This window comes from Chanodichthys erythropterus, chromosome 4 (genome assembly GCF_024489055.1).
Source record: "Chanodichthys erythropterus isolate Z2021 chromosome 4, ASM2448905v1, whole genome shotgun sequence".
Lineage (NCBI taxonomy): Eukaryota > Metazoa > Chordata > Actinopteri > Cypriniformes > Xenocyprididae > Chanodichthys > Chanodichthys erythropterus.
The window spans coordinates 7328766-7344463 of record NC_090224.1 but is presented as its reverse complement, the minus strand read 5'-3'; the positions used below and the strand labels follow the sequence as shown (position 1 = coordinate 7344463).

The window sequence follows — 15698 nt, the reverse complement described above, 5'->3', positions numbered from 1 at the left end:
GTTTTCTGTGGTAGTAGAAAGAGCACAAAGGAGCACAAATCATAAAAGTAATTCCTACAACTGCAATGTAGGTAAAATAAAAGTTGATAAATTTGAGCAAATAGTCTTAGCTTACCTTTATTAATAAACAAGTACATTCTGGCATCCTTTTCAATTTGGTCTCTAATGACACCTGAATATTGACAGCAGGTTTAATATCCTGATGAGCAGTTAGACATCAGACTCACTCTGTTTTTTCTCTCTGGCTAGATTGCATCTACCAAGGGTGACCAACTCGGCGACATTGCGTTCATTAGAAAGCCATGTAACCTTACTGCAGTTTGTCTGACCAGATTAAGGCATGGTAAGGACGCATATTCTCCAGTGAAGATGTCCTTTGTTTCTTCAAGCATATTAGCACCTTAATGTAAGTTTGAGATATAGCATTCATTATAGACTAGGTTCAGTTGCCTCCTGTGCACAGATTTTACCTGCTAAAGCAGTCTAGATTAATAATTGTTAAAATATATAATATTATGAAAAATAACCAAAGTCTTACTGCCATTTTCCTGTATTACCTACATTTAAAAAAAAAAAAAAAAAAAAAAAAAAAAAACTGAACAGCAATACAGGGCACAAGAGTACAGTTATTATTTCTTCTTTTAGTAACAGATTTCACTCTCAGTTCCTACAGTCTTATATACATTGTCTTTTGACATCACTTCCTCAGACTGTGCAATACGTTCGCCACAAAAGTGATCTTGTGACACTTAAATCAGAATAATTTATCTTGGACATTGATGATCGATGTTCAATAGTAAATTTATCTAGATTCTATAGTTGATTTTTTTTTTCCATATGATAATGTTTTCTTTAGGCCTCCTTACATTCTGTTTGTAAATTTTCTACTTCTTATTAGGCTATTATTTTATTATTTATTTCTGTTTCTGTGACTCTATAGGACTGTGGTTGCCATATAAACAAAAAAGCAACAAAGACGTTTGTATAATTTAAAGGGATAGTTCACCCAAACATTACATTTTTTTCATCATTTACACACCCTCATGTTGTTCCAAACATGTATGAGTTTCTTTCTTCTGTTGAAAACACACACACACACACACAAAAAAAAAAAAAAAAAAAAAAAAAAATCAGCTGTGAAAAACATGTTGAGAGGTGTCAAACAGACAGTAAGTAAAAACAAGAAGCTTGCATGTTGTACACAGTATGAGACACATCAACTTCTCTCCAAACATACTCAAATACCTACCTTCAGATATTCAGATATATTTTATCATCACAGTAACCAACAGCTATATTGTACCTTGTTTGACCAATCAATTAACCAACTATTGATTTCTAATATGTGGAGAGAAAAAACAAAATAAAACAATGTTACAGGTATAAAACAATATGGTATAAAATTATTCACATACTGATATTAATTTAGCATTCATTTAACAATCTCAGGTTTGTAGTTATTTCAGTCATAGTGCAGTGTAGCTGTTTGCCCAGCTGGTGGCATCCATGACTAATGTGTCAAAACAAAGGCACTCACTGTACAACAAAAGCATTCATTAACAAAACAAAATTCATAAACCATTCTAGACATCTGAAATGGGCAAAAAGTTTGTAAAATCTTTGACTAGTTTCTAAATAATAATAATAATAATAATAATGATAATAAATGACAATAATAATATAGGCGATTTAATATTTAAATATGAAAACAACTGTCCTGCGCCAGTGTTTCTAAAACAGCACAGAAAACTATTAATCGAATCGAGAAACGTGACAAAAAAAACTGAAATTTTTTAAAATGTCTATTTGTGTATAGTTGTTTAATGATTTATAAAGTTACTAAAATCACAAGAAATGGGTGGTTGACAGTAAGTTTCAAGCAGTGACAGAAAAAATAAAACAAAACAGAATTTCCCTACTTATTTTATAATTATTTATTAGCTAAATTATAAATGCAATACTGTTCAAAATTATTTGTGGCTAAATATGATACAGTTTCCCTTTAAATGGAACCATGTCCATGTTAGTTGTCAGATAACCAAACACGGTCAGGGGGATTCTGACAGGATGACGTTTAGCTGTGGGTAGCGACTTGTTAGTGCGCACTAGTAAGACCCACCTCCCTTCATTTTAGCTCTACAGCACACGGTACCTCACTGCATAAACACAGACGCTGTCTGTATGTCAGGTCTCATGTCATTCAGCAGATGAATCCCATCTCTGCACTGGTTTAGACAAGGGTTAAGCTGTAGCTACCGGTCATCTAGCGCTCTGGAAGCATCTCTGCATGGAATAAGGACCACACGCTGCTGTCATGCTGGAAACAGATCGCTATTGTGGATTTTTCAGACTGGAGGAATGATGAATAAATAAAAAAAACAGCGACGTGGATAATCGACAGGCGCTGTGTATTAAACCGTCAGCAGTTCTCTTGAATCAGCCGTCAATAACAAGCGTTCAAGACGGAAGGCATACAGGAGCACAGAGGGAGAATCCGCGCGAACATGAGGGAACGGGACTTTATGCCAAACATGGAACGGGGCAAACCGGCTACATACACAGGAGATAAAAAAGCTAAAATGGCAGCTAAAACCAATAAAAAGTGGGTGAGACTGGCTACTGTATTCGCATATGTTTTGTCAGTGTCTTTGGCTGCTATAATACTGGCAATTTATTACAGTTTGATTTGGAAACCGACGTCTGCCTCTGTGTCTGGACGGTCAGATGTGTTGGTGACGGCTGCAATTATGCCCATAAACACAAGCAATATCACAACAAGTGATGTACCAACAATTAACAAGATGAATAATACGCCACCTGTGAGCCTAAGATCAACACAGACTCCCACCTACGCCCACTCCACTTCTCCACAGGGACAACTGCAATGGGTTGACAACAAAGGTCATGAAGGCCTTCCAAATATCCCCACAACAAAAACAAAGAAAACTGACCAAACAGGAACAGTTGACTCAGTGCACATTCATGAAAAACCAGGACGTTTCAGTTCAGCAAAAGTTAGCTATGAGTCGAAAACTAGTATTCTAGTAGCAGGTGCATCAAGGGAACCTCCTTTGGCACATGGAGCCACATCTTCTACTAAACAAAACGCCTATGGCGGTTCTGGGTACGGCACCCCTGAGAATCAGCCAGATATTTGGGATTCAGCCTCTCCCACAACTGACCAAGCATCTTGGACAAGCTACAGTGCAAGACCTGACGTCTCGCCTTTGACAGAACATGGTCTAGAATTAATGGAGGGCTCGTCACCGTTGCAAGAGGAGTTGGTTACCAAGGACACAGAGAATGCAGCAATTGGAGTGTGACAACAGATTATTTGTGTGGCATGTAATTATATGACATTATCTGCGATGGCTGTGCAGTTAGAGAAATAACAACAGTGAACATCATACAGTTTCTATTAATTTTGTGTCTTCTTCAAGGACAGAAACTGTGTTGACCTACCTGCTTTGGAAAGCTCTTATAAAGGTTGTTACATTATAGAGTGCAACAGTCAGGTTCCAGAAGTAAAAATCCCATTTATTTTCTCCAAAGGGGAAATCATTTTGAATGGTAACTTATAAACCTTTATAGACAGACATACTGTGAGCTACAAGGCTGTTAATTAAAGGTGCCCTAGAATCAAAAATTGACTTTACCTTGGCATAGTTGAATAATAAGAGTTCAGTACATGGAAATGAGACACAGTGAGTCTCAAACACCATTGTTTCCTCCTTGTGTAAATCTCATTTGTTTAAAAGACCTCTGAAGAACAGGCGAATCTCAACATAATACTGACTGTTATGCAACAGTCGGGATCATTAATATGTATGACCCCAATATTTGCATATGCCAGCTCATGTTCAAGGCATTAGACAAGGGCAGCCAGTATTAAAGTCTGGATCTGTGCACAGCTGAATCATCAGACTAGGTAAGCAAGCAAGAACAATAGCGAAAAATGGCAGATGGAGCGATAATAACTGACATGATTCATGAATACATGATATTTTTAGTGATATTTGTAAATTGTCTTTAGAAATGTTTCGTTAGCATGTGGTTAAAATTACCACCTTTTCTTTCTCTGTATTCATGGAGACAAGAGCCGTCGCTATTTTCATTTTTAAACATGTGCAGTCTGTATAATTCATAAACACATCTTCATTCTTTATAAATCTCTCCAACAGTGTGTAATGTTAGCTTTAGCCACGAAGCACCATCAAACTCATTCAGAGTCAAATGTAAACATCCAAATAAATACTTTACTCACATGATCCAACGCATGCATGCAGTATGCATGACGAACATCTTTAAAGATCCATTTGAGGGTTACATTAGCTGTGTGAACTTTGTAAATGCACTGTATATTAGTCGAGAGCTCCGGGGGGCAGGGAGTGCGTGATTTAAAGGGGCCGTGCTGTAAAAATCAGTGCATAGTTAATGATGCCCCAAAATAGGCAGTTAAAAAAATTAAAAAAAAAAGTCTATGGGGTATTTTGAGCTGAAACTTCACAGACACATTCAGGGGACACCTTAGACTTATATTACATCTTGTAAAAACTGGTTCTAGGGCACCTTTAATGGCACATGCAGGTCGTACATTATATTTTTTTAAAAATCGTGTTTAAAAACTACATTACCCATGATTCTGAAGAGAAATCTCCAACAATCTGAGATTCCCGGCAAGCAAAAGAGCTCTTGAGCAATGTGCATTTTAAAACTACTTAAAGGGATAATTCACCCAAAAATGAAAATTCTGTCATCATTTACTCACCCTCAAGTTGTTCCAAACCTGTACGAATTTCTTTGTTCTGCTGAACACAAAGGAAGATATTTGGAAGAATGTCGGTAACCAAACAGATCTCGCCACCCATTGACTACCATAGTATTTATTTTTCCTGCTATGGTAGTCAATGGGGCGGGGGGGGCTTTCGTAAAAGCCATTAAGTACACATGCAGTCTTGTGATATTTTTGTCAGATTTTCGAAAAAAAAAAAAATGTTGTTGTTGTTTGTTGTTGCTTCAAATCAAAATTTGTAATGTTGTGATTCATCTCATACCTGGTTTGGTTCATGGCTTGTAACTCTTTAACAAAGACTTTAAAAAAAAAAATCCTATGGGAAAAATACATCCAGAACCAAGGCTGCTGAAAAAGTGGCCAGGCACTTCTGTACTCTATAATTCATTTGCAGGTATTCACAGCAATGCTGATATACAGAACAACAGAAGGATTATATTGCTTTTATACAACAGTATGAACAAGGCAATTAATAGTAACTTACATTCCAAGACAAGTCTAAGCATTAAATATTTGCATGTCATGAAGCAGCACAGACTAAACGCTGGTCATATGTGAGTGGAGCGGAGCAAACAACAGATATTTCCTAGCCCCACTCCACCACATTTACTTCAGGTTTTCCAAACAGACATTCCAAACATAAGTGAAGGTAAAAACCACAGTTCTGTTATACTAAATATGAAGTCTTGGAACACTGCTTAGCCAATCAAATTTGAGAACAAGAACTAACTGTTGTATAGTGGATTATAAATGATAATAATATAGCCTTTATATACAAAGAGCGATAGTATATGGTTCCTTTGGAACAACATGATGATGTTCTTTGGAACATCAGGAAAATGAGCCATTCACATCAACACTAGACACATATCCTTCAGTAGCGTTTAATTCATTGTGTAGTAATTGTGAGCAAGTTAAACACTGTTTAAAGCAAGTTAAAACACTTTGCCAATAGAGTTCAGGAGTGCTCAGGAATGGAATAACTATCTGAATGCAAAATACCTGACTAGTAGGAAGAATACACTGTGCAAACTCACCCATGTTGAAAAGTGTCTTTTATACATCGGCGTGGGTTGAACAAGATATATAAGAAGCAAAATATGATGTATGAATAAACAAATATTTTCCATTCAGTGCACTGAGTTATTAAACTACATTATAATGTGTCTATAACTTGTGAACTATAAACTGATTCATTGTCTCATAAACAAAACGGTCCTGCTTAAACACCAGATAACATTTATATATTAGTAACACTGTTTAAATGTAAAGCAGTTTTTTGAAGTGGAGTGAGGCCTTTGTTTTAAACTGGCACATATTTGGTAATTGTGCTCTTCCTTTAATTTTTTTTTTTATTATCTCTTAATTAGACTATTAGCTTATAATTATTTTATAACAATTTAGTTTATATTTATTTATTAATGTTAGCCAGATTTACAACTTTGAAATATTTCAGACATAAATTTGTTTTGAACCATTCCTTTTAAAGCAGCAGACACTCACATTGTCTTTAAAGATAGCAGCATGACACTCACAGTGACAGTAACCAGAAGTCTGCACAAGTGCCCAATGCTCAAAAATAACTAGAAGTTATTCCCATCTCTGAATCATCAATCTCTGAGAGAGAACGCAGGTAAACCAAACCCTACAGATGAGTCTCAGATAGTTATATACAGTTGCAAGAAAAAGTATGTGAACCACTCACAGAATCTGAAAATGTGAATAATTTTAACAAAACAAGGGAGATAATACAAAATGCATGTTATTTTTTATTTAGTACTGTCCAGAGTAAGATATTTTACATAAAAGATGTTTACATATAATCCATAAGACAAAAAATAGCTGAAATCATTAAAATAACCCCAAAAATTCTTCAGTTTTCCAGTGTCTTTTGCATATTTGAACCCTTTCCAGATTTTGAGATCCATCTTTTCACACTGAGGACAACTGAGGGACTCAAACACAACTATTAAAAAAGGTGGGGGGGGGTGAAGACTTGCATTTTGTATGATCTTTCTTATTTTGTTAAAATTATTCACATTTTCACAGATTTTGCAAATGGTTCACAAACTTTTTCTTGCAACTATGCTCATTGCTCAGTTTATAAATGAATGTCAAACAATACAAACAGGTTCATAGTAAGATGTCATATTGTAAATAGGGAATTCACGTTTGTTACGGGAAATGAATGGATCAAGGGACAGTGCATTAGGGACATGATGCATTTAATCATGCAGTAGAATGCTGTCTAAAGGGGATTGTTTGCTTAATTAACACTTTTACATCATATTCTTTCAGTTATTTGGCCTCAAACCAAACTATTCCAATAAAACAAATACCTAGCAACTATATTTGTCCTATTGGACAAGCCATACTAATTATATTGAAAATTGTATGAGTTTCTGCTGGTTTTAAAGTGACCTGAAGTATCCCTCACTGACACTATGTAGCCTCCAGCCATCAGTTCTCCATAGGGACTCACATTAAGTGTCAGCATTCAGGTCAACCAAGCAAATAGCAGATTGCCATTAGCTTTAGATGTGCAAAGAGTGTTTACGCTGTAGCAATATCAACTTAAAATGGCACCTCACTATTTTTTCACCCACTCTAAAAAATGCTGGATTGTTTCAACCCAAATTTGGGTCAAATATGAACAAACCCAACCACTAGGTTAAAAATTTCATTAGAAAATTAAACCCAATGGTTGGGTTTGTCCATTTTTTTTTTTTTTTTTTTTTTACCCAAATTTGGTTGAAACAGCCCAGCATTTTTAGAGTGCCTCTTGGCCTCATTTAAAACAAGGAACTAGGCATTCCCTGCATATATAAATATGGTCCTGTGGGTAACAAATGAAAACATAATGCTCTGTACACTAAACAAACTGAACCAACACTTTATCATGGTGTTTTTCTGACCATCTTCTTTGACAAAAATAAAAGTGGAGGATACCACTATTCATAAGTTAAATATCAAATGGTCTTTTAGTTTACTGTAAGCAGACCAGTTCACAGATTCACTATGCCATGCAACATTCAATATATGGCAGCCATGTGAACATTTTAAATACACCTTTCAATACTTGCTTGTATACACTGATGAGCCAAAACATAATGACCAGTCTCAGGTGAAGCAAATATTGTTGATCATCTCTTAACAAGCCCACATATTAAGGTCTGGGTAGATTAGATGCTAAGCAAACAATCAGTGTTCTCTGCTTATAGTTCAGAGTATCTCTGAAATGGCAAGGCTTGTGGATTGCTACCGGTCAGCAGTGGACAGAATTTACCAACAGTGGTCCAAGGAGGGACAAACCACAAACTGGTGATAGGGTGTTGGGTGCACAAGGCTCATTGATGCATAAGCCCTATGAAGGCTATCCCGTCTGGTCCAAGCAAACAGAAGGTCTACTGTGGCACAAGACACACAATTTTAATGATGGTTATGGGAGGAATGTGTAACAACACATAGTGCATTGCAATCTGCTGCGTATAAGGGTTGCTTAGCCACAGACCAACCGGAGTGCCTATGATGACCCCTGTACACCATTGAAAGGGCCTACAATGGGCATGCAAACATTAGAACTGGACCTGGGAGCAGGGGAAGAAGGTCACCTGGTCCGATGAGTCCTGCTTTCTTTTATTTAATGTGAATGGCTGTTTATGTGTGCGCTGCTTACCTGGGGAAGTGATGGCACTATGATGCACTGTGGGATGATGACAAGTTGATGGAGGGAGTGTGATGGGAAATGATCTGAAACCCTGGGTTCAGCCATTAATGTGGATATAAATTTGACATTTGCCACCTACACATTGTTGCAGACCAGCACTCCTTTATGACAACGGTGTTCCCTGGTGGAAATGGCCTCTTTCAGCAGGATAATGCACCCTGACACACTGCACACATTGTTCAGGAATGGTTTGAAAAACATCATGAAGAGTTCAAGGTGATGCCCTTGCCTCCAAATCCCCAGATCTCAATCCAATTGAGCATCAGTGAGATGTGCTGGACCAACAAATTCGATCCACAGTGACTCCACCTCGCAACCTACAGGACTTGAAGGATCTGCTGCTAACGTCTTGGTGCCAGATACCATAGGACACCTTCAGGGGTCTTAGGGAGTCCATGCCTCGTTGGGTCGGCAGCACATGGAGGACCAACAGCATATTAGACAGGTAGTCATAATGTTTTGGCTCATCTTTGTATTTAAAAGTGAAAAGTGTGACCACTAGGGGCAGTAAACAAGATCTACTGGAGAGCTTCTCAAACCTGTCCTGGGAACCCCCCAGCACATTTTGTATGAGCAAATTCTAATCGGAAGTGAGCATCCCTATGCTCTACTCACTCCGAAAGGCAGATCCCTTGAAGTGGGGACTTTGGAGGGAGTAGAGTACTTGTGTGTCATAATGAAGCAGTTTGGAATGCACTTGGTAAAGGGAGCAATAAGATAGAACGTAATTTCCTCATTAGCTTCACATGGAATGTTACCACAACAAAGCTAGGCAGCAACAAATATCTTATTGCTGCTGTTGATATGATATAAATAAACATTCATAATGAAGGGCCTGTATATAAAATAGAAACATTTTAAATTGAAATAATATAACAATATTACTTAGTTTTATTGTATTTTAGATCAAATAAATGAATCCTTGGTGAGCAAGAGACTTATTTCAAAAACATTACAAAATAATGCCAACCCCAAACCTTTGAACCGTCAGGTAGGCTAATTCTTCTGAGAGAGTTTCCATCTTCATTTACACACTCTTGTTAGGCATGTATAGTTTGTCAGGGTGACTCTGGATGGGGTGACAATGAAATCTCTGTGGCATCAATGATGTTAATCAGCGTCACTGTGAACAGTAGAGTGATTACACCTGCAGCATCATTCTGTCCGTCCTCTTCAAAGATTAAAATATTTTTAATCTCAAAGATTAAAATGATTTGTCCTTTGAGTCACTTTTTAAATTCTATTATGGTATATGTTCCATGCTTTTGTACTGTAAAAGTATTAGATCACTTGATTGGCCTGTCCTTACCTTTTGTGGATTAACTGAAGTTCCTGAGGATAATCTGTCTGCTGTCTATTGTTTCTATCTGACATTTCACTGGGGAGCCTCAAAGGACAAACCACACAAACACTGTGGGACATAGAAACACTAGGGGAGCAGGACAGGCACCCTCAGATGAAAGCATTTGCATATCACCCATAGGGCTAAAATGACTGACATATTTCACCTCAACATAATTAATATTAATAATAATAATTTGAATAACAGAAAAAGAAATGAGGGCAAAAGGTAGCAGAGAACTAATTTTTTGGGTTGGCTTTATCTCTCTACATGTATATATTTTTCAGAAACAAATACATCCACCTTGAAACACTTGGGAACTAGTGTCCCAATCTGACCTTAAATCATACGGAGATATATAGAGACAGAACTGCACGTCACATAATCAGGCTTTGCAGGATCCACCTGCATTTGGTGATCAAAAGTAATTGTGTTAACAATTTTTAGTCAAGGTTATTCACAAAGAGCAGAAAATGATTTGGTGACGCACATGTTTAATCTTATCAAAAACCATCAAGAGTCATCCTTGATTAAAGGCACAATATGTTTTTTTTTTTGCCGCTAGGGGTTGCTAAACTCTTCAAAACAGTAGAGGGTATGCACGTGACATCACCGTCAGCCATTATGACTGCGGTTACGCCCACTGAGTGGCAAAAAGAGTGAGTGGCAGCAGGTTAACAAGACTTCACAATGAGGTGGTGTGTGTGAGTCTTAAATAGTCCAGATAATGAGCTTCAGCTGTATGTGGCAATTGGTGATTGGTGTGGAATGTGTGCATGTGACTGGCAGGGAGGATTATGGGAATTGGAGTCCAGGAACTGACAGTAATCGTGACATAACGGGTGGGTGCCTTGGAGACCTGCTGGCGGGTCAGGAGTATTGGCCAGCCACGGTGGGTCAGGGGTGACTGGCAGCCACGGCAGGTAAGGTGCCTCGAGCAGCCACAGCGGGTCAGGTACCTCAGGCACCCATAGCAGGTCAGATGCCTCGGGCAGCCACGGTGGGTCAGGAGTCTCGGGCAGCATGGCGGGTTAGAGGTCGTGAATGGCCATGGCAGTACGGGAGCCTTGGGACGCCAAGGCAGGTCAGGAATGTCAGGCAGGCATGGCAGGTCAGAGTCCATAGGCAGCCATAGCGAGTCAGATTCCATAGGCGTCCATAGCAAGTCAGAGTCCATAGGTGGTAGTAAAGGATCAAAGTCCCCACCCACAAGTTCCCCACCCTCAGGTATATGGCCCCCCCCCCTCAAAAAAAAGTTCTTGGGGAATTCAATGGTGGTATGTAAAGAATTGTGGGCTGGTAAGTGCTGGAGGGTTGGAGCAGGTTCGGCAGCGGCAGGAGCTGGTTCCTGGGTAAGGAGCTTGGCTGGCACCGGCCGGGCGAGAAGCTCGGGTGGTGCCGGCAGGGCAAGTGGCTCGGGTGGCGCCGGCAGGGCAAGGAGATCGGATGGCGCCAGCAAGGCAAGGAGCTTGGGTGTGGAGTCTGGAGCTGAAGCGGCCAGCGGAAGCTTTGGAATGCCAGCAGCTCGTGCTAAGGTCAACGGTTGATCTTCCACACTGGACAGAAACCCTCTCCGATCTTGGACAGGTCTCGAGACGTGACGTAACTCTGGGCCATCAGTGGAGACGTGATGTGACTCTGGGCGATCAGCGGAGACGTGACGTGGCTCTGGGCAATCAGTGGAGACGTGACGTGGCTCTTGAAGATCAACTGTGACTTGACTTTGCTCAGGAAGATCAGCTGTGACTTGACTTTGTGTTGTTGTTGTGACCGCCATTTTGTGACTGTTCACTTCAGCGGCCGCCATTACATGATTCACCGTGGTGTCGCACCATGGTCTCCGCAACACCCACAGTAAAAAGTGAACCAACTGTGAGCAGGTCAAAGTCCAGAAATTCCACGAACGACCCTCGTGGACCATTAGTGAGTAAATATTCCTTTAGTGGTTCGTTTAATCCATAACCAAAGAAGTCAATGAGAGCACAGTCAGGTCAGATAAATAGGCAATATCCAGAAACTTCTGAATATGGTCCTCGTGTGTACAATTACCTTGCCGAAGGCGGACAAGACGTATTGCTGGGTCCATGCTGAGGCTGGAAACGCTCGTAGAAGCTGCTGGATCTTGGTATGGCGAAGTCTTATGTAATGCAGTGGGACTCAGGCAGGAATCCAATTGCAAGCTTTTATCATAAAAGAGCATGGTCGTACAGGCAGGGTCAAACAGGAGCAGACAGGTATAACAAGGGACAGGCAAAATCGTGGTCAGGATACAGGCAGTAGATCGGTGCAGGCAGATATCACTCACAGGTAACAATAAACAGTCCAAAGGCAGGTGGCAGCGAATAGTAAATGGGAAACAGACAGGATCGGTAACAGACAGGCAGACAGGATAATAACGCTCGGAATTGCAACACAGGTTAACAAGACTTCGCAATGAGGTGGTGTGTGTGTGAGTCATAAATAGTCCAGATAATGAGCTTCAGCTGTATGTGGCAATTGGTGATTGGTGTGGAATGTGTGCATGTGACTGGCAGGGAGGATTATGGGAATTGGAGTCCAGGAACTGACAGTAATCGTGACACCATGGTCCACGATGTTTGAACGAAACAACAGTGTGCCGCTAGACTTTACGCAGCTGTCTGCGTCTGTTGCCATGGTTACTATGCAGTACAAGGAAACCAGGGATAAAGCAGATATTACATCATTGACAGGCGACAAGGGACAAGGGAGGGACGGGCACTATTTAATATTATAAATTTCTCTGAATTTACAAATTCTTGGAAACATTTAGGATAATGTAAGTACACAGCTGAACAAAATATTTAACACTGTGCAAGTGTTTTTTGGATATTTTAATATAAAAAAAAATCATACATATTGTGCCTGATTTCATTTAACTACACTGCCAACATGTGCTATCTTTTTTTCCCCACATCATTACGGAATACATTTATAGCCCACATTTTTTTCCCCAGCAGCTGAGGTTCTTGGCATATCATGTCAGCCACATTTTTAACCAGCATGCAAATGTAAGGGACTTTGCGTTATGTCATAGACAGATGGGTCAGTTGTCATTTTGAAATATTTCAAGAATTGTTTATGTCCTTTTAAGGCATGAGGCTCTAAAAGCTACATCTCACACAGCACAGAAGCTATTTGTGAACATTCACAATGGAAAAAGGACAATTTAACTTATGTTCAGACATACAGTAGGCTATATTTTTATTTCATTTTATTTTATCTAAAGGCCATTGAGTCCATGACTTAGCCATTTGAGTCCAGTCACAGCTTTTCACTCTAAGATTCCTTACACAGTATTTTCAACTGCCTCTTGTGTGAAAGACAGATGGTGGGAGTAACAGATAAGGAGAAAGTGGAAAAAGCCAAATCAAAAGCGTGAATTTATTTTGGGGATTTCTAGCATTACATGCAAATAATAACAATAAAACAAAGTAATAAATAAATAAAATAAAAATGTGTTTTTCCTCAGGCTTTAGACATGACCTGGGTATCTATCTTAAATATAACCACACATGACACATTAGATTGTGGGTGGACTGGAATAATGAATCAGCAAGAAAATTAAAGATTACACAAGGTCAGCCCAGACCAAATGATCTTTGAACAAACCATAGTCAGGCGAACTCATCAGTTTTCAATCATAAGTCGCTCAGGAGAAAGACCTCTGTTAAATGCCTACCAAAATGGAAAAGATGCTAGAAGTGTCCTGTGGTTTATCTGAGCCTATAACACTCATCAAAGATTAATACTGCCAAGAAGGGTCCCAGCCAACGCCTGTGCTAAATGACAAGTAATGAAGCAACTACAAAAGGACCAGGTGGCTGGGAAGTGCTGTAAAGTGCACCTTCAAGAGGACCATGCCTGTAAACATATGACTGGAGTGGGTGGATGATGTGTTATGGAAAGACTCTCCATTACTGAAGTCGGCATGACCAGCTCCCATGAGGACCAGACACCCACAGTCGTGACAAACAGACCTGCCTTAAAAGGACATCATGAAAACCAGACTAAATCAGAGGGGCACGAGAGATGGGCACTGTGGGTCTGTGATCCAAGGCAGAACTCTGCTGTTTTGGAACATATAATTAGGGATAATGGAGAAGAAATTCAATTAGCTGGGTGTGACGGAAACAGTCTGCGGAATCACAGATAAGGACTTTTTTTTTTTTTTAGCAAAATAAATATGAAGGCTAGTTTAAGTTATTTCTGGTTTTAAACAATTCTAAATAAAGTTTTCTAAAGAAATTCTTCATCTGTGTAGGTATAAGGGTGGATATACTTTACGCAAGTACATGAATAAAAACCAGTAAGCATTTTAGATGCTTCTATCATTAAACCGAATATATTTTCTTAGCTAAAGTGTGATTTAGATGCTTCTGTCATTAAACCAGATGTATTTTCTTAGACAAGTTGCAATAAATATACTATACCTTACCTACTAACTTGCTCAGCAAGGTTGTCTTCAACCTGTTGCTCCGCCATGACAGTTTACCAGAGAAAATAACCGAAATGATAACATTCCCTCTATAGCGCCCCTTGCGGCAGGATCATTTTTATGCGTTTGCGTTCATGTACCAGTGATTAATATTACAGACACATTTATTTTTGTTTGGCGATAGAAAGATTATAGTACACCGATTCACTGAATCGTTTGCAGCGACAATCGGAAATAGTACAGTTTCTTTATGACAGAAAACAAACAGAACACTGAATGAGTTAGATCTATGAACAAAACAAAAATGTCTTCTATCGTTTTTCAATGAGGAAGCAGCTGTTAATTGCGCATGCAGCTTGTGAACGACTCAGTTTTTATTTCTGACAATATCAAAAAAGTGTCAAATATGGAAACACTTTTTTTAATGGAGGGCCTGTGCCCTAGTAGCCTACTGATGAAAGGCTAGAAATGCTCCTGAGCTGGCACTCATGTCATGAGGCAGCAGATAACCTGTTCATAATGTAAGTTACAAATGCATAGATAAGAATAAAACAGTGCCACCAAGTGGATAATAAAAGAATAATATGAAAACACATAAACAACAGCTGGCAGCCAGTGTGCTTTGTGCTTCCAGTAAACAAAAATGCTGAAGAAATACAAGCTGAGCTATATAGGGACAAAAGACAAAAATGTCTCTTAAATAAGAATTTCAAAGTAAGCCTATATAAGTTAATAAAAAAAAGTAACGCATATATACTTTGAATCTTTAAAATTTGTCTGATTATAGAAGAATTCCCATCTTTACTTTAATCAGGGGTCTTTATATCAAACACCTTCTGCCATCTTAGTCAGGTATTTCCCCAAAGAAAACGAAAAGTTCCTTTCCATGTTAAACTAATTTGGCTGGACAAATACAGAGTTTGTATGCGTCACAGTGAGCACCACAAGGCATCTAGAGATGGTTTCCAAAACCACAAGCTCATTGGCTGCAAAGGCAGTCAAGCTGTTAGGGGAACATATAGGGATTAAAAGGATTTTAACCAGACATAAACTCATTTTTAGAGCCTGTGATGGGGCCTATTTGGGCATTTACGTATTTAAATATAGCAAAATACAGGCTATGTATGGGGAGGAATGATTTTGTGCTGATATTTAGAGTTCGGCATAGAAGTGGCCTAATGACATTTAGGTATACAATCCAAAATGGGATGTCTAAGATGATACCAAAAAAGACTCTAAGATCATCTTCCCTATACCTGACCTGTTTCTCAGAGAGTGGTATATGTATAAAAAGCATCTCTAGAACTTCAGGCTAAATATTATGACAGAAATGTCACCATCTAGAGGTTAGTGATGGCACTACACTGGAAACAAACAAACA

The 15698-nt window shown here is 39.0% G+C and overlaps 1 protein-coding gene across 1 annotated transcript; it reads left to right on the top strand.

The window, feature by feature from the left end:
• Positions 1–2210: 2210 nt before the first annotated feature.
• On the top strand, positions 2211–4389 carry zgc:153157 (uncharacterized protein LOC751674 homolog). The gene has a single exon (XM_067383025.1). The coding sequence runs from the start codon at positions 2505–2507 to the stop codon at positions 3321–3323; it is 819 nt and encodes a 272-aa protein (XP_067239126.1). The 5' UTR covers positions 2211–2504; the 3' UTR covers positions 3324–4389.
• The last annotated feature ends 11309 nt before the right edge of the window (positions 4390–15698 follow it).

Excerpts from the sequence above, each read along its gene's own strand:
- zgc:153157 (XM_067383025.1), top strand. The coding sequence starts at position 2,505 with ATGAGGGAACGGGACTTTATGCCAAACATGGAACGGGGCAAACCGGCT.